Source organism: Spermophilus citellus, assembly GCF_964194105.1.
Source record: "Spermophilus citellus genome assembly, chromosome: 2".
NCBI lineage: Eukaryota > Metazoa > Chordata > Mammalia > Rodentia > Sciuridae > Spermophilus > Spermophilus citellus.
This window is the reverse complement of record NC_138183.1, coordinates 50,958,190-50,984,394: the sequence shown is the minus strand read 5'-3', so window position 1 is coordinate 50,984,394 and position 26,205 is coordinate 50,958,190. Positions and strand designations below refer to the sequence as shown.

General features: G+C 36.3%; 1 protein-coding gene across 2 annotated transcripts in view; it reads right to left on the bottom strand.

Moving 5' to 3' along the window:
- HACD4 (3-hydroxyacyl-CoA dehydratase 4) overlaps positions 1–25,930 on the bottom strand; it is a 34,471-nt gene extending 8,541 nt beyond the window's left edge. The window contains exons 1-6 of one of the 2 annotated variants that reach the window (XM_081282576.1): positions 25,839–25,930; positions 24,349–24,452; positions 22,060–22,187; positions 13,810–13,922; positions 8,798–8,904; positions 5,713–5,838 (exon numbers count right to left, since the gene is read on the bottom strand). In XM_081282576.1, the coding sequence (XP_081138702.1) occupies positions 5,713–5,838; positions 8,798–8,904; positions 13,810–13,922; positions 22,060–22,187; positions 24,349–24,452; positions 25,839–25,876 (616 nt within the window). In that variant the 5' untranslated portion in view covers positions 25,877–25,930. Of the gene's footprint in view, positions 1–5,712; positions 5,839–8,797; positions 8,905–13,809; positions 13,923–22,059; positions 22,188–24,348; positions 24,453–25,688; positions 25,802–25,838 lie in introns of those variants that run through there. The other variant, XM_081282577.1, reaches the window with a different exon arrangement.
- Between the last annotated feature and the right edge of the window lie 275 nt (positions 25,931–26,205).

The following is a 26,205-nucleotide window of genomic DNA, read 5'->3' as shown; positions in this document are numbered from 1 at the left end:
ATTTATTGATCTATTCATGTTTTTTATTCTCCCGGTTCAGTTTGGCAGGTCATGTGTATGCCCAAATTTGTCCATTTCTTCCAGATTTTCCAATTTGTTAGCATATAGTTTTTCAAAATAATTTCCAATGGTCTGCTGTAATTCTGTGGTAGCAGTTGTAATGTCTCCTTTTTCATCTTGATGGTTATCTGGATCCTCTTTTTCTTGGTAAGTGCAGCTAAAAGGCTGTCCTGTTCGCTTAGCTCTGTGTACATTATAATTATACATAATTTGCTCAATCTCCTTAGTACCTTTTTTCCCTCTGCTCCTTCCTCCCTGATCTACTTGCTCTACTGATCTCCCTTCTATTATTTTAATTAGTGCATTATCATTACATATAAATGGGGCTCACTGTGGTATATAACTATATAGGCATAGGTAGATTTTCTTCCCTCGTACTTCCTCAAGCCCTCCCCTACTTTTTGATCCCCTTTCTCTAGATTATAGGTCTCTTCTGTTTTCATGAGATCCCCATTTTTATTCCTTTCTCCCTTTCTATCTTCCACCCGAGAGACAATATTTGACCCTTTACTTTCTGGATATGGCTTATTTCACTGTTCTCCAGTTCCATCCATTTACCAGCAAATGCCATGATTTCATTCTTCTTTATGGCTCAGTAAAACTCCATTGTGTATATATGCACACCACATATTCTTTATCCATTTATCTGTTGATGGGCACCTGGGTTGGTTCTATTACTAGTCTATTATGACTACCTCAGCTACACTAAAAATTGGTATGCATGTCTCACTATAATATGCTGATTTTAGTTCCTGTGGATAAATACTAAGGAGTGGGATAGCTGTGTCATATGGTGAGTCCATTTCTAGTGTTTTGAGGAATCTTCATACTGCTTTCCAAAGAGTTGTATTAATTTTCAGTTCCACCAACAATGTGCAAGTGTACCTTTTCCTCGATATGCTCCCCGGTATTTGTTATTTGTATTCTGCTTTAACCTCCCAAGTAGCTGGAATTATAGGCATGTGCCATTCTAAGTGGGATGAGATAAAATCTGTGTAGTTTTGATTTGCATTTCCTGAATTTCTATTTCATACACTTCTTTTGACAAATGTCATTTGCCCTTTTATTGATTTGGTTTATTTTTGGTGTTTTTATGTTTGGTGTTTTTAGTTCTTTATACATTCTGGATATTAATCCCCTGTTGGAATAGTAACTAACAAAGATTTTTTTCCCATTCTGTAGTCTCTTCTTTATGTTCTTGTTTTCTCTGCTGTGCAGAAGTATTTAAATTTGATGTCGTTCCACATACTGATTCTCAGTTTTATTTCTCGAGATTTAGGAGTCCTAAGGAAGTTAGTGCCTGCAAAGTTTGTTTAGCTTTTAAAGAACCAACTCTTTGTTTCACTGGCTTTTTGTGTTGCTTTTTAGTCTTTCATTTCTGCTGAGCTATATTATTTCTTCCTTCTACTAATTCACAGTTTGGATTTTTTTTTTCTAAATCCTTGAGGTACATCATTAGGTTACTTAAAGTCTTTTTAAATACAAGAACTCATTGCTGGGCTGGGGATGTGGCTCAAGCGGTAGCACGCTCGCCTGGCATGCGTGCGGCCCGGGTTCGATCCTCAGCACCACATACAAAGATGTTGTGTCTGCCGAAAACTAAAAAATAAATATTAAAATTCTTAAAAAAAAAAGAACTCATTGCTATAAATTTCCCTCATAATACCACTTTTGCTGCCTCCCACAAGGTTTGGTGTATTTTGTTTCATAAATGTTTTTAAAACTTCCCTTCTGACTTCCAGTGACTCACTTATTCTAAAGTGTGTTATTCAGTTTTCACATACTTTTAGAATTTCTATAGCTATTCTTGTTTTAATTCCATTGTAATCAGAAAATATACAAGATACAATGAAATCCTATTAAGATTTGTGTGGCCTAATGTATGGTCTAGAGAGTTATGTACTGATTTAAAAAACATGTATTCTGCAGCTGTTGGATGGACTGTTCTGTAAATGTCTGTTAAGTCCACTTGATATTTAGTATGGTTTAACTTTGATGTTTTATTGTTTTCTTTTTGTCTAGATGAGTTGTCCACTGAAGAAAGTAGGATATGGAATTCCCCTGCTGTTATCACACTGCAGCCTATCCCCCCAATTTAGGGCTGATAGCGTTTGTTTTATAAAATTGGATGCTCCAATATTAGATACTGATAGATTTCCAAACACCTTAATGAAATGATACCTCCTTGATCATTACAAGGAGTGATGTTATTTCTCAGTTTTTGATAAAGTCTATTTTGTCAAATGCAAGTATAGCTATTCTTGCTTATGTTAGGATTTCATTTCAGGATATTTTCTATCTCCTGTGTATCATTACTGGTAAAATTCTTTAGTATAAGAGATAGAACCCAAGGGTGCTTTAGCACTGAGCTACATCCCCAGCACTTTTAATTTTGAGACAGTCTTACCAAGTTGTTGAAGCTGGCCTCAAACTTGTGATCCTCCTGCTTCAGCCTCCCAAGCAGCTAGAATTATAGGCATGTGCCACCATTTCTTTCCAATTTGTATTTTTTAATTGGAGAATTTAATCTATTTACATTTTTTTACTTTTAAGTTTATTATTTAGACGTACATATTTATGCCTTTTTTGTTAATTATCTTCTAGTTGTCTTGAATATTCCTTGTTCTTCCTCCTATTCATCTTTGTGGTTGGATGGCTTATTGTAATAATAATGTTTGAATCTTTTCCATTTCTCGTGTGTATCTTCTGCTCTAGTGGAACTTACACTTTTACATGCAGTCATGGATATAGGACTCCCTTAAGCATCTTTTGTAAGGCTTATCTTGTTATCCTGAATCCTTGAAAGGTCTTTATTTCTCAAAGATACCCTTGCAGGTAATAGTAATCTTGGTAGCAGTTATTGTTTCAGGTGACTTGAAATATATCATTACATTTCCTCCTGGCCTGCAGGGTTTCTTTTGAGAAATCTTCTGTTAGTCTTAAATATTACTTGGTACTTTCTCAGAGATTTTAAAATACTTTGTTCCTGGACTTTTAACTATTTGATTATAATGTGTCATGGTAAAGGTATTTCCTGGTCATGTCTACTTGGAGTTCTATATGTGTCCCATATATGGATGTCCATGTCTTTCCCCAAATTAGGGATGTTTTCTGTATCTTTAACCTTTAGCTCCTCACCTTTGGATATTCCAAAATGAATATTTGTTCATTTAATGTCACCCACAAGAACTTGAAAGCATCTAATTTTTTTTTCTTGTTTGAATGGGATATTTCAAAAGACTTGTCTTCAAGCTCAGATTCTTTCTTCTACTTGATATAGTCTGTTAGGACTTTGACATTTTCCTGTGCCTTATTGAGTTCTTTATTTGCAAGATTTGTTTGGTTCTTTTTCAACTCTTTTTGCTGGGTTTCTCATTCACATCCTGCATAATCTTCCTAATTTCATTTAACTGTTTATAGTCTTAGATCTCAGAGATTTTAAAAAATCATTCCCTTGAATTATTTGTCAAGTATTTCATTCATTTTGAGTTCTTGGAATCTATTAATAGAGTTATGATCTAATCGGGGGATACACGATTACATTGTATTTTCATATTTCTAAATTGAGATTTGGACATTTGGTAGATCAGATATCTCTACCACATTTATGGAATGGCTGTTAGTAAGTAACTTCTCTTAAAGAAAGATGTCTAGGGATGTCAGTTTGTTATTCAATGTTGAATTTATTTCCAGCTAGGCACCATGTTGTCTCCCTGTAGCTTCTTTGTCTGTGATTAGTGAATTTGGGCACAGTGTATACCATGTTTGTGTCAGAGGGGCTCATGATCTCTGTGGGCTATGCAGGGACACTCTAGTGGTAGTTCAGGCAGATGTAGCATAGGTAGCACATTGTATGGCTTCTCCTACAATGGAAGTGGTAGCCCCTATCAGGTAATAAGGGTTTCTTCAGGTACTGGTGACTTCGTTATTTGCAAAGGTCTTTGGCACTGTCTGTTCCCATAATGATATGGGCTTAAAGCACTTATCCTATAGCCAGACAATGGTGTAGGCCCAGGTCCTGCAGGGAGAGGCAGTGGCAGGAACCACAGCATCCCTGTGACACCCACACCCAACCTGACAGCAGTGTGTGGTCAAACAATGTGTAAGAAGGTCTAGTGGCGGGAATCCCATTTGTGTGATGGCAGCAGGTATTCCTTTCTGCCTCTGCTGTGGGGCACTCCTTCAAGAGAGAGAGGGAAATGGCCTGGCTTTTTTTTTTTTTTAACCACCAATTCTTTTAGCCATAGTGGCTGCTAGTAAGTTTGCATGAATAAGATGTGGTTGGACCTGGGCAAAATTCCTCTCAAAGCCTCCTTTGGTCATGAGTGCCTCCTGGTAGGGGTGGAGCAACAACCAAAGCTGTGGCATTGCTTAAAGTCACCCTAGCACACCTGTGAGAGCATGGCAGCAGAACTACAGAATTCTTTCCTTACCCTCTTAGTGGCAGGCACATATACACAGAGCTTGGGGGAGGGGAGGGTTGGTGGGAACCACATGGGTGATTGCCTTCAGTCCTGGCACCTAGTGCAAATCTGCATGCAACTGGTCACATCCCTGATCTCAGAGGGCAAGCTGTGCAATCTCCCCTTTCTTGAGGGTTGTTTCCTCTCCATTCCCTTCCTTATCATAATACCTGTCCTTACTGTTCAGAGTGCCCAGTGGGTTTGATTCAGACCCACTCTACTGGGTCAAGTTTAGTTCACAAGACAAGTTTGGTTCAGGTACCCAATGAACCAGTGCGGTGGAATTTCAATGGCATCCCAGAGATGGGAATATTGCAGGGGCTTCTGACCCCTGCAACATCCCAAATTCATACAGTAGGTTCCTTTTCAAGGTGTCTCCTCACTTAACCTTAGGTGCCATAGCCGGAAGATATGAAATCCTTTTCTAAAGCAAAGCTATTGTGCAGATTTCAGATTTCTCATCTAATTAGGCTACAAGCCTGTGAGGGTTGTGAAACTCTCCAATAGCTAGAATTGCCAGCATCCACACTGATATTTGCTAAGACTCTATTTCTCATTTACCCCTGCAGAGGGAAGACACTCCATTTCCTGGCTACCACTCCCATCTGGATATTTTGTATCTTACTATGCTTTTGTTGGATCTCTGAACCTATATGTTCAGATTCTCTTGCAGTGTGCTCCCATGATCATTTCCTCCACATGCAGCTATATACCTGTTGCTTTGGTTTTTCTTTGTGGAGGAACAGCCATCTTAAAATCCCGCCCAACTGTGTTTGTTCCATAAATTTTTCTCAAGTCTTTATCACCAACTCCCGTTTTCTTGCTAGCATATGAGGCCAAACAGGAAACAAGATAGACTTAAGTGGAAAAATCAGGAAGTGCCTGCTTATTTTGATATTTGTAGCTATCTGTGCCTATGGTCAAAACTTATATGTTTCATAGATAATAATTATGTTTTCTGCTAGCAAAACTGTTCTTGATTATATAGTGAAACATGTATATATTTGATCTCATGGTGCCCTGAAGAAAGCATTATAACTTCCAAGTGCTTTAATAACATGATCTAGTTCATTATGTTGGGCTTCTCCTTTGGTCTTTTCTGTTTTTACTGACTTGTCTATTAAGGTAGATGGTAGCATAAACCAAAACACACAAGAATAATTCATAAAGCAAAACGAACAGCACTTACCTATAAAGAGCATCATGAGATACAGCCTTAGCACATATGGGAAATAGATGGAGAAGTCAAAAGGCAGCTTGGTGGAGTAAGTGCCAAACGATTCAAAATAAGGCAGCGACTGATAGATGGCAAATGCTGTTTAAAGAAAAAGGACATCTTCAACATGTTCCAGGTTGTGTATATATGTCTCCCTAGTTGAACAATTTTTTTGAATCTGACAGTTTTCTGATGTTTGCCAAATCCTCTAGCTAACATTGTAGTATGGTATAGAAATTTCTGCTGAATAATCAAGTGAACAAAGCTGTTACATCAGTGTGACTTTCTGAATTTTTGTCCAGGATATACTCTATTATGCTCACATGGAAAAAATTATAGGCATTTTTAAAAGGGTAATTCAAAATACTTCTGTGCCTCTTACCACAAATAGGGGTAATAATCAAATGAACTTGGGAGACGCTACATACTTTTTTCTCCTGGAATGGTACAACACACAATTAGCACAATAAAGGTCCTGAGAGATTTTGCAATAAAGAGACTAATATCACCCATTTTCTCAGACTATCTCCTCCTCTCTCACACAGCCCTAGTAGTACTTAATAAAACTTCTAGGGAACTCATACCTGAAATGCTGGCCTAAATTATTTTGAAGAAGGAGGCTGGTGTCAAAAAGATTGAGACTTCATGAAACTGTATCCCATGTGTAGATTTTTAATAAAATATATAATTTTTTTCCATGAAATAAAAAACTACCAGTGATGTGAGATGTTATCACTAGGGAAAGGATGAAAGGTACAGGGGAATTAGACACTAGTCTCTAGTATTTCATCATAGAACCAGTTGATCTGGTTATTTATATGAATTATGTTTTTCTTATATTTACCAGATGTAAAAACTATGTTATTTAAATGAGTTATTAACTTATTAAAAGTTATCAAAAGTTAAATTTTCTTAATTACATATTCTTTTTTTTTTAAAGAGAGAGAGAGGAGAGAGAGAGAAGAGAATTTTTAATATTTATTTTTAGTTCTCGGCGGACACAACATCTTTGTTGGTATGTGGTGCTGAGGATCGAACCCGGGCCGCACGCATGCCAGGCGAGCGCGCTACCGCTTGAGCCACATCCCCAGCCCCTTAATTACATATTCTTATCCTATGAGATATTTGAACTATATAGAAACAAAATCAGTCACCCATATTCCCTACCCAGGATTCATAACTGTTGACAATTTTGTCATGAATGCTTCTAGATTTTTTTCTGTGTATACTTCATAAGAGTCAGTTTATGAATTTAATAAAAGAATATGGGTTGTATGACAGCCATGTCTTTCTTAGAAAGAGAAGGCTTAGAATTAACAATAGAATACATTTAGTCATCACTAGTTTTAAGAAGAGATTAATCATATTTCTACTTTATTCCCTAATTTAAAATTTTTATTTTGGGTTTTATTAATTTTAATTAAAAATTATAACTGTATACACTTGTGAGACAGGGTATATGTCGTGATATATGTATAAAATGTGGAATGATGAAACAAGCTAATACTCATCACCTCATTTATTTTTGGTGGCAAGACATTAGAAATTTACTTTCAACTATTTTAAAATAAATTATTACTAGCTATAGCCATCTTGCTGTGAAGCAGCTCTCAAAAATTTATTCATCCTAATTTAAGCTTTGCATGCTTTGACTAACACTCAGCCTACCATTCCTTTGTATATTCTTTATAATGTTTTTATGATATAACAAAGGAATGTACTTAATGTTTAAATGAGTGAGAGATTTCATTCTTAAAGAAAGGGCAGTTTTATGGATTTTCAGGAAGATTATTCCCTAGATTCTTTTGACATAGTCTATTCCGAAATTTAATAAATCTTCCTTTTGAAAACAAAGCAAATTTAAAAGTTATATCTAATATGATTTACTGTAACTTTAGCTCCTTTTCTCTGGTCAACAGTAGATAGAAAACATATGGCTTTATTTTACATGCTGGTCTTTATGTACTTTATGATTATTGGCAACATCACCATCGTTTTATGGTGAATCTGTTCCTTTATGATTTCCCTTAGTTACCTCAACATGCATTCTTATTTTATGCCTTCAGTTTTCAAAAACTTTAATCGTCTTTTAGAAAGCTCCCTAGTAGTCTGCCAAATCCATTACAGAAGTAAGTGTGTATACTCCAAATATCTTCCAAGTTCTTTGCAAGTTGATGATTTTTATTAAGTTTGAGTTTTATATTTTGGTTACGTAATTAACCTATTTGGTATTGGAGCTAACAATTCATTCTGTGTTTACTGAGCTAGTGCATAAGAGAAAGGAGAAAAGCAAAAAAAACAGACACACCCCATGCCTTCATGGAGCTCAAAATGTAGTTAGGGAACTGGATATTATTCAAAGAATCATACAAATGTCTAGTTAAAGCTGATAGGCCCTATAAAAAAAGAAATTCATGAAACCATAGTAGGAAGAATTTACTTAGTTGAGAAGTTTGCGAAGGCTTCTCTCAGAAAGCAGCTATTCAGGGGCTGGGGATGTGGCTCAAGCGGTAGCGCGCTCGCCTGGCATGCACGCGGCCCGGGTTCGATCCTCAGCACCACATACAAAGATGTTGTGTCTGCCAATAACTAAAAATAACTATTAAAATCCTCTCTCTATCTCTATCTCTCTCGCTCTCTCTTTAAAAAAAAAAAAAAGAAAGCAACTATTCATCTCAAGGTAGAGGCAACTTGCAGGCAGAGGGAGAGAGGCATGGGAGATGGCAAGTGAGAATAGTTTACCTAGAGTGAACAGAATTCCTATGCATGAAAAGTAAAAGCCGTAGATCATTGAGTCTCTAAGTGCTAAACCCCTCTTTGAGAGGTTAAACGAGTTTCACAAAATTCATATAGTGAGTTAATGAAGGTAAGGGCTGGATTCAGATGTCCTTGTTTCTTGTCCCTTTCCAACTTTGCTTTATGAAGCAAGGAAATATGCCAGGAGAGACACACTGAGTACGGTAAGCACTAGCACAGATCATTTAATCATCAAAATTTTAGTGAAGGATTACAACTAGATGTTTTTGTCAGTCCACAACACCTCATCACTCTTTCTTACCTTCAGCAAGAACACACAGAGGATAGATTGGCATCCACAGTGTTTGACTGAGCCATGTCAAGACGGAATAGTATGTTCCTATGACCGATAACATGCTGTAAGTGTACCTACAAGGAAACAAGGAGCTCATAAGTATCCTTTTCTGCTCATGTCTGGGAAATAAAAGAAAATAACTTACTATATAATTAGATACAGGGATAAAACTAAAAGTATATTACTTACATACCTATTTTCTATGATTTAAAAAATGGTCAGGGCAGGTGGGGACTGTGTCACTCTAGCTTATCTCATGGGGTAGATTGTAGAGAATTATAGAATTGAACAGAGTAAGAATGTAATAGTAATCTCTTGGAGTGTAAGGAACTCCTTGATTAGAGACTTCAATTTCATTAAACAGTCCAGCCCATTTGATGCAGCCAGCAGCTAGGTTTAAGAAAACCAAAACAAAAACTTTGGGGGATGGATTAAAATGACTTCCCAGATTCTTATTTGGCATGTAGTTGTGGATCTTATGTGATCAGTTAATTAAAAGAACTGGCCTTGGGAACTGGTTTGGGGTATAGTAGATAGCTTTAAACCTACCAGCATGAAGTAATAGAAAGTTTTCTACATATTTTTATATACCTGAATAGGCCAGTGGTTCCTAGACTTAAGCATACAATGAGAATTAAGTTTGTTAAAGCACACATGGATGGGCCCTTCCGCCACATTTCAGCGGGTCTGAAGTAGTCTGAGAAATTTGTGTTACAAGTTCCAGGTAAGACTGATGCCACCTGTCCAGGGAATCACACTTTGAGAACAACTGGAAGAGGCAATAAAAATACATGACAAAACCCCCCAAAGCTTAAAAACATGGACAGAAAAAAGTAAGTTTTTCACTCCAGTTTTCAGAAACAATGACCAATACCAGTTTCTTATGTAACCTTTCAGAAATGTTTTTGCATATGCTCTGTGTATATACTGTATGCCCGTGGTTTAAGCCCTTACTAACAGCATGTTATCAAAGTTTTTAATCTTTACAACTTTCAGTGAAAAATTGGACCTTTTCACCTCTCTCTTAATAGAAAAAAGAGGAATGGGTAAGCATCTCATATATCTAAAAGTCATGTTGGAGGAAGTTCAATTTATTTCCTCTTTTGGTGCTTGTAGGTTTGGTACCATATTTAATAATACATTGTCAAATCTGAAGTTATATTTTCTTTTAAGGCTTTTATATTTTTAGCTCTTACCTGTGAAGTAAGGTTCCAACTTCATTCTTTTGCATGTGGATATCAGTTGTCCTAGTACATTTGATAAGACTATTCTTTCCCCCCATTGAATGGCTTTGGCACCTTTGTCAAAAATTAACAAAAAATATGGTAGCTTACCTCTGCACTATTAGTTGTATTCCATGATTGATCCATATGCTAGTACTACACTCATAATAATTATTGCTTTTTGGTAAGATCTGAAATTGGAAGTGTGAATCCTCCAATTGTTCTTTTTTTTTTTGGAAGGGGGGTACTGGAGATTGAACTCAGTGGCAATCGACCACTGAGCCACATCCACAGCCCTATTTTGTATTTATTTAATTTAAAAATAGGGTCTCACTGAATTGCTTAGCACCCCGCTGTTGCTGAGGCTGGCATTACAGGCATGTACCACCACTTCCAGCCCCCCAACTGTGCTTTTTTAAGATTGTTTTGGCTGTTCTGAGTTCCTTCACTGTCCATGCAAGTCTTAGTTTCTTTGCAGAAATTGAGAAGCTGATCTTATCTGGCTGTGTCACTGTAGCATGCTGATTTAAGTCCTTTGGGTATAGACTAAGGAGTGGGATAACTGGGTCAAATGGTGGTTCCAGTCCAAGTTTTCTAAGGAATCTCCATATTGCTTTCCATACTGTTTGCACCAGTTTGCAGTCCCATCAGCAATGTATGAGTGAACCTTTTTCCCCACATCCTCACCAACATATATCGTTACTTTGATAATTTCTACTCTGACTAGAGTGAGATAGAATCTCAGTGTACTTTTAATTTGCATTTTTCTAATTGCTAGAGATGTTGAAAATGTTTTCATATTTTTTGACCATTCATATTTTTTCTTCTGTGAAGTCCCTGTTCAGTTCCTTTACCCTTTAATTGACTGGGTTATTTGTTTTGTTTTTTTTTGTTGTTGTTTTTTTTGGTGATAAGTTTTTTGAGTTCTTTGCATATCTTGAAGATTAATGCTCTGAGGTTCAGGTGGTACAGATTTTCTCCCATTCTGGAGACTGTCCACATTCTTTGCTGCAAAGAATCTTTTTAGTTTGATACCATCTCACTTATTGATTCTTGATTTTATTTCTTGGACTTAAAATCAGCATACTACAGTCAACACAGCCACATCACTGTTTATAGGAACTCAGTTCACAATAGCCAAGCTATAGAACTAAACTTCGGTGCCTTTCAATAGATGAATGGATAAAGAAAATGTGAAATATATACACAATGGAATATTACTCAGCCATAAAGAAAACTGAAATTATGGCATTGCTGGTAAATGGATGAAATTGGAGACTATCATGCTAAGTGAAATAAGCCAATCTCAAGAAAACCAAAGGCTGAATGTTCTCTGATATGTGATACTAACAAAAGTGGATGGGAAGGGGCAAGAATAAAAATTAATTGGATTAGACAAAGGGGAATGAAGGAAAGGGAGGGAGGATGGGAATAGGAAAGACAGAAGGAATGAATCAGACTTAACTTTCCTATGCTCCTATATGAATACACAACCAGTGTAATTCCACATCATGTACAACCACAAGAATGTGATCCTAATTAGAATAAGTTGTACACAAACTGACATATATGTCAAAATACACTTTAATATCATGTATATTTTAAAAGAAAAAAATTTAAAAGATTTAAATGATGAAAAAAGAAGCTGTCTTGGCTTCTCATGGATTGCATTGAATCTACAGATCAATTTGAGAGTATTTCCATCTCAATGAAATTATACCTTCAACATGGGATGTCTTTCCATTTAATAAGATCTTTCATTTTTTTAAAAAAAAGTTCTGTAATTTTTATTGTATAAGTTCCTAATATCTTTTAAGATTTTTATTCCTAAGTACTACTCTTTTTGAAGTTGTTATAGTTTTCTAGATTTCATTTTAGGAAGTGAAAATAGTTCATTGCAAATGTATAGAAATGCAATTGCTTTTTTAATTAATCTTATGCTATCTTACTAAATTAGTGGATCCCTTATGATTTATGTATATAAGATCACCTCATCTGCCAATAGAGATGGTTTTACTTCTTTCTTCCCAATCTGATGACTTTTTATTTGATTTTCTTAATTGCCATTTCTAGAATTTCCAGTACAGTGATGAGTAGAAGTGGCAAGAGTAGACATTCTTCTCTTGTTTCTGATCTTGGGAGGAAAGCATCAGTCTCATTGTTAACTGTCATATTTGTAGATTTTTCACAGATGCCTTTAATAGGTTGAGGAAGTTCCCTGATTGTTATTGTTTTTAATCATTCTAGTGTAGATCAGAAAGGTATTCTTCACGCATTTTACAGGGTGAAAAACAAGAATTTCACTTCTAAAGAGAATGATAACGTGCACATAAAAGCTTTTACATGGATGTTCATATTCCTTCTTGTCAAAAAGTAGAAACAACCCAAGTGTCAATCAGGTAGATGGATAAACAAAGTAGTTTATCAGTATAATTATTCAGTCACAAAAAGCAGTAAAGTACTAACACATGCACAATACTGGATAAACTTTGACAGCATCTTGTTAAATAAGTCACAAAAGACCACATATTGTATGGTTCCATTTATATAAACTTTCCAAAATAGGCAAATACATAGAGACAGGCTATGGGGGAAGGAGGGAATGAGGAGTGACTGCTAATGGATATGGGAGAATGTTCTTAGATTAAATAGTGGTAATGGTTGCACATCTCTTTGATTATACTAAACTCCACAAATTTTAAATTTTTAAAAATGTGATATTCCTAAGATCATTTAACAAGTAAGTAGTAGGTATGGATTTCATCCAGATATTGCTGACCTCTATATCCAAAATTTCCATGATAGTTTGGTATCACCATCAATACAAAGTTGGTCTCTGTTGGGTCTATTAAGCTCACTGAGACTGAACCAATACTGAAGTTTGCTCATAGTCTGCAAAACTATTTTTAAAATGATTAATAAATTACTATGTACAAAGAATTAGTTTAATTCAAAATATTTCATTCTCCTCTCTAGGACTCAACCCATTATTTAGATATATTTGAATCTACCCAAGTTATTAGCAATATAATAAAAGCAGAATTTGTATAACCTCAGCTAAAAATCTCAGGCTATTCTGTGACGTGTTCACATCCAATTCTTTTAAGTAGGGGAGAAACTATTCATTTGAAAGCTGAAGTGGCAGTTAGAACACCTCCCCAAAGAGAGGTATGAGGGCTCACTGATAAAGGTGAGAGTCTTACACCAAAGAAAAGTCTGGGCACATCTCGTTACAGTTTTAGAATTATAAGGAAACTGAAGACTAGATCAAGAATTCCCAGGGGTTCCATGAAAGGACTTCAGTTAGTCGTTTGAACCCACTGGAATTGCATACAAAACCTGATGTGGAGGTGCATTTTTTCCCCTGAAAGGTGAGGTCCTAAGTTTAAAATATCTTAAGTCCGCAGAAACCAACTTTGTGAATTCTGACAATGATATAAAAGTTCTGCTTTGCTTGTTAAAGTAACATGTAAGGAACGCCTTTCATTAGCAAACAGCTGTGAGGTTTATTTCAAGTTGGTGCTATGCCAAGCCTTGTTCTGGAATCCTGAATGCACTGATTTGCTCTTGTAGGTTTCCATTATCTTTGATATGCCCATTATGGAAAGCACTAAAAATACATTTCCATATCAAGATAAAATAATTTGAAAAGAGGTTATGCTTTTCTGTCCCATTCAGAGTAACCAAATGTAAGCAGCTATTACTAATATTGAAAGCAATCTGGACTTGTTTTAAGAGATTATTTTGCTTTCTTACCTAGCCATATCCAACAGATTCCAAAAGATGAATAAAACACACACCACATATTTCTCCTGGATTTCCTCTTGACTGGTGATCACCACAAAAAGAATGACTATTCTCTCTGTGAGCTAACAAAGAAATGGCAAAGTCAAGAATTAGGATCATCTGTTAGGCCATATAAGTAATTTTCTACTTTTAAAATCCAGAGTTTTTTTTTTAAAGTATGCTTTAACTGGAACTTTGTATACCAAAATGTTAATAATGACTATTCCTTAGGGAGTTGTGTTATGGGTAAATTTCATTTCCTCCTGTTTGTTTTTCTGTACTTTCCAAATTATATACAATGAATGAAAAGATAACATTTTATCAGGATATTTCTTTTTCTTTCCATATGCACACATGTTTCTATTCACTTTGGAAATCTTTATTGAGTGTTCACTATGTATTAAATGCTGTAATGAAAACATGGTCCTTGCTCCAGAGAGGGTAGTAGTGAAGGGAGAATGTGAAGCAATAACTGATGTGGAAATGTATGTGCTGTGGGTGGAGGTGGGGTGGCACAGGTGAGGGAGATGCTTGCTGCCTGGAGAAAGAACACAGACTTATGAAGACAGGCAACTATTCAACTGGATTTTAAAAAATGAATGAGTGTGTCAAGAAGACTGGATTTAAGAAAGGGCATCTTAGGCAAAGGGAACAGTCTGAGCAGAGGTGTAGAAATGCAGGGTGTTTGGGGAGGCATAAGAACCACTGAGAAACTGGAGTGCAGGGTACAGAGAAGGGAAGAACGGGGAAGAATAAATTGAAAATGTGTTTAGGGCTGAGTTGTGAAGGGTTCTGAATGATAGGCCGAGAAATTTTAATTTCATCCAATAGAGAAGCCATTGTAGTTTTGGGGGAGGGAGGGAGAAGGGGAGTAATATAATCCTAACCTTCAAAAGCTAGTGGAAAATGAAGAAAATTTAACACATTCTTGGAATACATACATATATTCCAACTCAGTAAGCATTTCCAAATCATTGAGAATTCACACATTTTTGGCTTACCTCCAGTTACCAGCCTCAAAAAACAAAAAAACAAAAAAAAACTCTTCTCCACCTAAATATTAAGTGCTTTCTTATGTTTCATTAACATATCCTGTATAGTCTACATTTTTTGGTGCTTCATAGGACATTTTACTTTGCTCTTGATGGTCAAAAGAAAGTAGATTTGAGACTGAAGGAACATACTCATAGGAAAAGAAAACGTAAAAGGATCGATTTATGTTTTTCAATAGCTGCCTTTATTTTAAAAGCTGATTAAGGAGAAAATACTGGAACAATCTGGCCATTTGTCCAGGAAAACAATCTAGTGTAGAAAAATCCAAGATTTGCCAACAGTGGGTCACGTGATTAGAAGTCCACATGTATAAGCTATCTCAGCATGTGTGTGACCCCAGAGGTGAGTCAAAAGGGCCCTTGCTTAGCTAAGGGGAATTAAGACATGATTCAAACCTGAGTCAATCTGTGGATACTATCTACATAGCAGTTTTTCTTTGGTCAGTGTTTATAATATAGTACCCTTGTTTCTTAATTATATAATGAATTCTACTGAGCTGCAAGTATAATTACGATCCAACCTTACTGTCATTTGAGTACAAGCTGTAAGTACTGAGGCACAATCTTACATTTTATCAATGCCTGGTAATTAGGAAACCTTGCTTTTTGCTAAAAATCTCAGGGGAGACACACATGAACACATGCATACAACACAGATTTCTAATTACATGGCCAACTACTTAAAAAATGTAGATACCTCTTAATTAGATGATCTCTGGAGTCCCCTTCAGATAAAATATTCTGACACTAGCCCAGCCCTGCCTTTTTGATTCTCACCTTTGTTACTTGGTGAACTACTCCAGAATCTCACATCCAGCGGACAATCTACTCTCTAAAAGAAAGTTTCCTTTGAAATTATACCTCAAGACAATAGACTCCTTGATTTCTTAAATCAACACCAAATCAATTTTGAGGAAAAGATTTTTTAAACTTATTTTCTTTGAGATTTACAATTTGGAGAACTAAGCACTATTTTATTTTTAATGAATCCTAGGACTATCTGATTATTACTAATGAATGGTCTTGTAATGTTGAGTATAATTCAAATGGAGAATAAAAGGTGTAGTAGTAGTAATCATAGTAGAAATCCTATCATTTATGCCACATTAAACCTGTTAATATTTATTCAAATGTATGGTAGCCACAAAATAAGAATACTTTGCATTTTTATGTTCTGTTTTGGAATCCTAAACTCCAGGTTAAAACAATAAATGAAGCTAAGTTCTTAGTTTATAAGTGGCAGGTAGCACTTTATAAGCTGAAGTGCTAAAGAGGCAAAATATTTCAAATGTAAGGAGATTTTCTGGAATCTTATAAATTAGTTTTAGTCTCTGACTTTTACTAAAATGACCCAAGCTTTCTATTCTGTGAACTTTTGGGAAACTTCAGAAATATCTTTATATATTAAAAAATCACCAACTACGTTCCCTGCAAGATCAAAGTATTTAAATAATTCTCTATATATTTGTTCATTCATTCTTCCTCTAATAGATAATTATGAAGAGTACTGGTACTGTTCTGGGTACCAGAGGATATAACTGTAAATAAGACCAAATCCCTGCTCTTACAGTATTTGCATTCTACTTGGTAATATGTAAACAAATGTAGCTTAAACAAATTTTTACTATAAGATACATAACCTTTGTGATCTTCAGTAATTGACTTTTGTGTTAAGTAATTTTAGAGATAATGCTTAGTGTCTATCACATAGGAATTAAAAATAGGAAAAAGTTGTTCTGAAGAGTGTTAATGCATATAAAGAACTTAGAAAAGTGTTTGGTACATAGACCTAAATATCAGTTATGATTACATATAATTTAATGTAGTGATTAGTGTATTTAGAGGAAAACATTTTCTATATAGATAATCCAATCCAGGAACTTAAAAAGTCAATTTCAGCATTTATTAAATTACACTATAAATATAGGTTTGTACTTCTCACACTAAGTAACTCCTTAGATCTAATGTACAAAACAGGAAAAATCTAAAATCTTACTTACAGAGTGAATTATATGTATAATTAATTTCCAGGAGGCTTCAAATTTTGTAGAATCTTACTGTTCAACATTGTCTTCAACAGTTTTATCTCTAACGATTATAAGCTTATTCTCAAAACTTGAGAGAAATCTATGTGATTTTATGAGAATTCAAAAGATTAGCCTAGCAATGCATATAAGCACTTGCTTCACAACTAAAAAGAAATTAAGAGTGAAACCTACCTAGTTGTTTTCTTAAAAGAGAGTAAGACACTCTCCTTGGGAATGCCTGCATATCTGTTCTGTTAACTTGGAAGGCTGCGGCAGGAGAATCTCAAGTTGAAGACCAGCTTTGGCAACTTAGTGAGACCCTGTCTCACTAAGAGTGAAAAGGGCTGGCGATGTACCTCAGTGGTAAAGCACCCTTGGTTTTAATCATAGGACAGAGACAGGAAGAGGGTCTGTGACTGTGACATCTTTGGAGTGAGTTTTAGACAGCAAGCTTGTCCTTGTCAAATAGGAGTAGATATGGGCAAATATAGAAATGGTTCATACAGTTTGGTTTCAAATGAAATGTTTGTAGGCACAATAATTTAAGGGTAATAATTGCTAGTGTTTTGATTTACAGATTAAAAGAATTGTATAAAAATGTAAAATGAATACATATGCAACAGTGTTTAGGAAGGAAGGATGTGGAATTGATCCATTTTAATTCAGTTATAAAGGAAGTATTGACATTTAAAGCATTTCTCAAAAAATAAAATATTACTCTTACATTACTTATATCTCACTCTTATTTCATACAAAGTATATCAGTCTAACATTATCATACAAAAGTTATTTTTTGGCTATTTCCTCCTCTTCTTGAGTTGAAACGCCCGAAAGTTGTATCAATAAGCTTTCTCAGGCTTCTGCACAAATGGAATATGAACACAGCCCTTAAAATATTTCAGAATTGGTAATATTCAAATTCTCTCTAAATTTATTTTCCTTTTAATTAAATTTTCTTTTGTATTTTAAAACATTTTTATATAGTTTTAATTGGCATGTGCCTATTTCCATAAATAGAAGTTCTACATAGCTATTCATGTTATGTGTTTGCCCTTTCCTCCTAAAGTATATTAAAAATAAAATATATATCTGTTAAATGCTTGTCTTATAAATCAATGGTGTTTTCCCCCATATTTTGCTTTAGCAATTATGAGATTTTTAAAATCATGTCTCTTCCCACAGTGCCAAAATAAAGATGTTAGTGTAAAACACACAGAACACAAATCTACCCCTATTTGTACACCACTAGTACTTGCTAAGGGATTCTAACTATTCAAAAAGCTTATCCATCCCTACTGCTAGTTGGAATTATTTATCTTGACATTTTGCAAGACCAGTCCCCCAAAAGAACTCAGTTGTGGCTTAGCAATCTCTTAAAGGTAATATTAAAATAACATCACAATTGTGTGAACGTGATTTAGGGCCTCCTTGAAAACATCTGGGAACCCTGCATTTTTAAGGTCTGCATGCAGTCAGCTATGATGATCGTGCAAGTCACTTAGTTGCCCTCCTGCCTTCAGCTTCTCCATTTAAAATGGAAAAACAGGAAAACCAACAATGATTACACAACCTAAGAGTTTTGTTTCATTACTTTAAAGCAGAGGTCTCAGTCATCGCATAATGAGAGAATTCTATTTGTCTGCAGAACTCTCATAAAGGAATGGGGCAGAAAATGAAACTTTGCACAACATGATGTGTTTTGAAGCTCTGTTAACACCATTTTCATTCTGAGAACAAGTGAATAAAAGAAATATAGGGCAGTGGCGCACTCCCATAATCCCAGCAGCTCGGAGGCCAAGACAGGAGGATTGTGAGTTCAAAGCCAGCCTCAGCAAAATTGAGGCGCTAAGCAACTTAGTGAGACCCTGTCTCTAAATAAAATCCAAAATAGAGTTGGGGATGTGGCTCAGTGGTTGAGTGCCCCTGAGTTCAATCCCCAGTATCCAAAAAAAAAACAATAGAGAGCATGTGACAATATCTTAAAAGAAATTTTAAAAGTAAGTAAAACAACAACACAAAAAAACTAATAATCAGTCCAGGAGAAGAATGGCAGTTGTTTTCTCTAATGTGGTGATTACTGACTTGGCATCCCTCCTAAGGACCAAAGACTTAAGAATCATTTGTTTTATTAACAGTAGACTATGCAAATACACTTTTAAGTCTAAAGTGTTAATGTTTGTTTATTGTTATTTCAAAATTACAATTAGGACTAACCTCTTGGATTTCAGTGATGGTTCTATAAGCCATTAGTTTTAATTAGTGGTGATTAAAATCACATTTAAATTTTCTGGAACTCCAAGAAATCAGATTTCTAAGTTTTATGATTTCTGTTAAGCAGACCTACAAAATTTTGCACAGCATAAAATATGTGCATGTTTTCTAGGCATATTTTAAGTACTCATTCAGTTCTTCTTACAGTTATGCATTCTTACCAGATGCACTAACTGAACTAATACTACTTAATTTTGAAAATACTGTTTTAGCATGAAGTCAGTATTAACAAATATAGCCTAAAAAAAGAAGTCCCTAAAAGTATACCAAAAGAAAACACGAACATGAACAGACACTTCTCAGAAGATGATGTACAATCAATCAACAAATACATGAAAAAATGTTCATTATCACTAGCAATGCAAATCAAAACCACTTTAAGATTTCATCTCACTCCAGTCAGAATGGCAACCATTATGAAGAAAGACAACAAAAAGTGTTGGCAAGGATGTGGGGAAAAGGTACACTCATATACTGCTGGTGGGACTGCAAATTGGTGCAGCCAATATGGAAAGCAGTATGGAGATTTCTTAGAAAATTGGGAATGGAACCACCATTTGACCAGCTATCCCTCTCCTTGGACTATACCCAAAGGACTTGAAAATAGCATACCACAGGGACACAGCCACATCAAATGTTTATAGCAGCACAATTCACAATAGCTAAACTATAGAGCCAACCTAGATGCCCTTCACTGGATAAATGGATAAAAAAATGTGGCATATATACACAAAGGAATATTACTCAGCAATAAAAAAGAATAAAATCATGGCGTTTGCAGGTAAATGGATAGAGTTAGAGAAGATGATACTAAGTAAAGTTAACCAATCCCAAAAAACCAAATGCCAAAAGTTTTCTCTGATATAAGGGGGCTGATTCATAGTGATATAGGGAGCAGGAGCATGGGAGAAATAGACAAACTCTAGATAGGGAAGAGGGGTTGAAAGGGAAGGGAGAGGGCATGGGGTAATTAATGATGGTGGAATGTGATGATTATTACTATGCAAAGTACATGTATGAAGACACAAATTGGTGTGAATATACTATGTATACAACCAGAGATATGAAAAATTGGGCTCTATATATACAATAAGAATTGTAATGCATTCTGCTGTCATACAAATTTTAAAATTACATAAAAATAAACATGATTAAAGATTTTTTATGAATTTGATCATATTACAAGCAAAATAATTCCATGTGATAGAATAGAACTTTAATTTAACATGGCCTGTTAATTCTGTCCTCCAAGATCAACATTATGGGATAGTATTACTAATTTCAGTTGTTTCAAAGTACAGCATGCAATGTTAAATAATTCATAAATACAAATAAGTTGTCTTACGAAATTACATGTTGCATCTAGGATAGATCTGTAGCTTTTTATTTTGTGAGGAAATATATTGAAGGAAATTCAATTTAGGTCCTAGCTAGTTAACTGTTATAATATTAATCTATTATATAGGATTGCCATGATTTTATTTTACATTTAAACATTTAAAATGTCTTCATTCTATTCTCCAAATAGTGATGAAAGGAAATCTGGGAATTTATTTGTTAATCATCTGCTCTTTTCCATTCATTCTAATGAATACAACTTCTATTTAATAAGTAAAATGAAAAATATCCCATAAACTTGTAATACTGAGTTGTTACAAGGTTCCTTAGGATTATATTCCCAGTTTCACCTTTTAAACTTTCATGGTATTTAAAGCAAATTTTAGTAAAGGGACTCTATCTTATTCTTTCAACAAAAAATTAAAGTATATATTTAGATTCTAAGCACTTTGCTAGGCAATATAAGACTGACATTTTAATAATTTTTACAATGTAAGTTTGACATAGTTATACACTTTTTAAATTTGTTTTGGGGATACCTAAAATTATACTCATAGATACCTATACCCAATCCTGGAGATTATGAACACATGTTTATATAGTCACCTAACCCTTATTTCCACTCTAAGAAAAATGCTACTTGATGGTTTTTCTTGCCTTAATCCAGATTTTTCTATTGAGTATCAGTAAATTTCCAATCTACTTTCCACCTGCCTTTAGAAAGAACATGGCCATCTAGGGCTAAAGGCCTGGTAGAGGAAACAAATAATAGCTAAAATAATAGCAATGACTAACAAGAATTTTATTTTAACTAAGTACCAGGAACTTTCCCCACCCATGTTCTCAGTTATTCTCTTAAGTCCATGTTATTCTCACATCATGAGAAAGTCAGGGTCAGTATGATTAAACAACTTGTGTAAATTCATGCAACAAGTAAGAGGCAAAACTGGGATTTGAATTTAATTCAGTGTGACCCCAAGTCTACACTTGGTAAACATGAAGCATTTTCCTTTTCCATTTGAATTCAATAAAAGTGGTAGAATGAACAAGAAATGGCTGGGAGTGTTCTCCAAATAGGGATGAAAGGAAATCTGGGAATTTGTTAATCATCTGCTCTTTTCCAGGTATTTGTATGGTGTCCTCTCCCAGCAACACCCCAATGACTGTGGGTAGAATAACCCCACAGTAATCAGTAGAAGAGCAGGGCATTGTACTCAGGTGTGAACGGCTTCAATCCTCTGACTTTCTGCTGTCTCATACTATCCCAAGCTATGACATGCTGAGGGTCGGAAGTGGCCCTGAAATCTCCCAGGATAGGATCAAGGAAGTATACAGATCAACACGGAATGTTTCATATCAGCTGATCTAACTGCAGTTTTAGAATAAGACAATCCTTCCATTTAATGGATTCTCCTTATCAGTGACTTCAGGGTTGGCTTTTTTTTTTTTTTTTGAGTGCCATAAAATGAAAAGGCTGTAAATAGAACAAAGTTAAAAATGAAAGACTCTATAATAATGTGACTGAAACCTACCTGCAAAAACCTTGGGAAAAGATGGTTTGATTCAATGCCAACATATATGTGCAGCAACTCCAGGAGAGAAATGGATTGGCAAAGTCGCATGACAAGTCCAATAGCATAAAAAGTGTCAACCATTGAATCTGTCCAGTGGATAAAAAATACAAATAAAGTAAAAACCAGTTCATGATGCAAATCCATGCAGCTCTTTGAAATAAAGTTGAGATTATTTACCTCTTTTTATCGTACATGTAAAAAAAACTCTGTAAATAGGCTACTAAATTAAGTCTGCAATGCAAAGAAAGCACTTTGTATTGTAGTATACTTTGATCCCCTTCCAAAATGAAGTAAAAATGTAAGGCTTCACAGTGAAGGCTGCACTATTTATTCCCCATATATGAGATTATAAAGGAATTCCCACCTAAAGGTAATCAGCTGGATTCTAAACCACCTGGAGCATAAATAGGTCAGAGGTGAGCTTCTAAGAGCTGTTGTGCTCAGCTTTTCCAATGACAAGAAAATGACCAAGATGAGGAAAAAATATTTTAGAGAAGCTTTATGGAAATGGCCTTAATGATGTTATGATATCAGATAATAAGTGTATCGAGCATGTGGTTCCTATATGTACCTGCCTCGTGTTTTCTGGATTTGTGCTAAACCCTGAATTTGGGTTCTGATCAGGACTTTTGGAGTTTACACTTCAGAGGGCTCAACTGAGGTACTGCCCTTGGAGTGGAAATGGAGGGGTAATAAATGTCCCTCTAAATAGGATGAATTTGGCTTTAAGTTTTAAAATGAAATCCTACCATTTTTTAGAAACTTCTAGGTGTGACTGTGCTGACTTTAGTACCTAGTGTTCATTCAAACGGTAACTGATCAAGTGCCGAGGGGTCTCTCAGCTGCTGCAGCAGTTGGACACTGTTAACATCACCCTGATTTCAGATGATTACCGATTCAGACCACCTACCCTCTTCTGCATTGCCTGCACCTCTTGTGACCAAGCTATCAATGACACAGCTCTGTGAAGGAAGAGGGGAGGAGGAATCCCAAGTTCAGGGGTTCAGATTGCTGCTGAGCTATTTAAGTCATACACTGATTCAGGAATTAAACGGAACCCCCGCTCACATGTTCTCAGTCCCCCTTTCATATAAATCAGTTGTATTTCTTTAATGAGTAGCTACTGTAATTATAATGACATGATAATATTAAGAATAAACACTGCTGACCACAGCAACTTTCCCCTCTGGAAATGTGAGACAGCGCTAGAGTTCCTGGGGACATGTATGGTGAATGACCTACAATAATACTCCCACACAGCCTCAACTTTCAAGGCCTGGACTGATGGCTTTTTTTATTATAAACATCAAGGGAGTTTTCCCATCACCTCCGTTTTCCTCTGCTTGAAAACTCTCAACGCTCATAGTTGAAATTCAAACCTTAGGTTGTATCCTTGACATTAATTCACAAAGGCAAGAATTCATCTGTAGATTTTTGTAAGAAAAAGCAACATCAAATGGCTTATGGTATCTCAGAAGTAGATTAATTTCCTTATGATACAGAATTGATGAACACAGCATGGCATGTTTGTTTTTTAGCTGAAACCAGCAGTTGCTCAAATTGTCAAGTCACCCAACAGTTGTAAACTGTGATGACACTTACTCATGTGGGGATGGAACATGAAGAGAATGTTATTGACAGTCATTTAATGAGTCATTCTTTTAAAAAAGAAGAAGAATTGAAATGCTCTTTGCTCTTTTAAAACCGTATCTTTACTTTTTAGGAAAAGCGAGGAAGCTTATAATTTAAGCCATTATTGCCACCTTCCAGGTAGGTGATTAGTCATCTACAAAGCATGTCATTTATACACTACTTAGGAAGGGGATCAAATAGAGTCCTGGGGAGTATAAAGTTTGTTATTCACTTACTAATTTCCAGTTAAACCTAAGGATTAAAAAAAAACAGTGGAAGAATTTGATTAACTCCTGGTTGCTCTGCACAAAATGCAATACTGGAATTTATAGATTTCCTCAGTGCACACCAAATTTGTGAGGGTTTGATGAAGAACCAAAAGAAATGGTGAAATGGCATTTCTGCCTAATCAGAGCCAAATCCCTTTCCCTTATCCCATCTTCTCCCTTCTCCAAAAAGTTTTTGATTTTTTAATAAGCAGGATGTATGATTTTTGAAAAACATGAATTTTAGAGAAGTGGAGGATGGTAGGTGAGCTCCAGAGAAATTTAAAATTAATATAAGCAACTCTAGGCAAAAACAAGGTGCAAAAGTTTAAGATAAACTGAGTTTTACCTTTTCCAAATGAAAAGAATCTGACTGTCATATTTGTAAGTATCCATGAGTGGCCACAGAACTGGATTAAATAATAGATGAAAAGATAGGCAGTCTTTCTATACCTATAAATACAGGAAAATACCATTAAACACTTGTTCTATTATTAACCTTTACATCATTGTACACAGGTCCTTTAACATATTGGGCAACCTGACAAGCAAAAACAAAACAAAACAAAAAAACAACAACCCCAAAACCTGTTATCAGAGTATTTTAATCAGTTGCCCCACAAAACACATCAGATTTTAAAGGGACCCATATCATATACTATCTGCTAAAGTGAGAATATTTAGTCTGCTTAAAACCAAATAAAGATCTTTTTTGATTTTCATCTTTGATAAAATTCTAACCTTGCGGCTAACCCAGGAGTAAAAGCAACATCTTCAAAGATAGCTTTGAATATTTGGTGTGGTGGTGGTGGGGGAGGGCAGAAGGATTGATATGTTCAATGTGTGCTCCAGAAGCTCAGCCTGCTAAGCGCAGAACTTAACTGGGTTATACTTGTGAGCAGGGAGTAGTAATGGCCACTGTCTTAAATGGTGGATAATTCAGTAATTGGGCACACGAGACCTCTGAATGCATTATGCGATTGGGGTCAGTATCTTGCCACTGCCTTCTATTATATTTTGCAAGGGCAGATCGTTTCCTTCATCAGACACACATAGATGTTTAGTTGCTCATGCCAAAAAAGGGAAGTCAAGCTGGGTTTAAAAATGTGTTGTGGGTTGCTGGGGAGATGACTAAGGGAAGATTGACAGATGCATGATATGAGGGAGTTTGAGAAAGCATTGTTTGAAGTGTTCCCTGGGGGTTTCGAAGGATGATGGGAGTGGCCTTGCCAGTGCAGACAGGGTTTTCTCCAAGTAGGAGATGTGAAACCTCTGAGAAACGAGGTAAATTAGCTGAGGAGCATGCCAAGTCCCTGGATGATCAACAGATGACGTAACTAAAGGGGCTGAAAAGAGGAAATCCTCCAAGTTGCCTCAGAATCACCTGGCTTATGGGTTAAAAATACACGGGCCTTACCCTTTCCTATTGCACCGAATCAACTTCCCTGGAATCACACGTGTGATAGGTGTTTCAGTAAGATTAAAACTCCCCCTGCAACACTCGCCCTACAACAAAGTCAAGGGCAGGGCTCTTGGTGGGGGTAAAGAGGAAGGGCAGAGGGACTGGCAGAAAGAGCCCAAAGGGAAGAGGTGGCCACACAGCCTGTCCTTCCCATTTGCTCATCTCAAAAATGGGGAAACGAGAGCCTTCTTCCTAGGACTGTCAAGAGAATTAATTAAGAATAATACCTGTCCAGAGCTCCAGGGAGTGCGGGCCAGTAGGGGTGGGTGTCGCAGCTGGGCTGGTGGGTGTCCCCCGCTGCTAGATCCCCCGCCTCTACCGGCGGCCCCTCCTCCTGCCCGGCCCCTCCTGTCCCCTCCCACCTCTGTGCACCCTACCTGGGCTGCAGCCAGGCAGGCAGCACCACGGGCCCCATGGGCCTCCACCACCAGGACCTCCAGCGCCGTCCGGGAAGGAGCCTGGGCGGGGAGGCGCGAGGGGGCGGCCGCTGCGGGCGTGGAAGGGCGGGGCCTCTCCACATTCCGCAATTTACAAAAAGAAAAACCAGAGGTCCTGCGATGGGCAACAGATAAAAACAAGTTCCTGCAGCACAGCACTAGGAAGGGCTGGCAGGGAGTGGAAAGTGTGGGAGACTGCAGCCAGCCAGGCTCAGGAGCAACCTGGGTCAAACACATCTGCATTCCCAGCGGGCTTGACCGCTCTGGTTACAAGCTCCCAATCTATGGGTTGAGATCCATTTGCTAA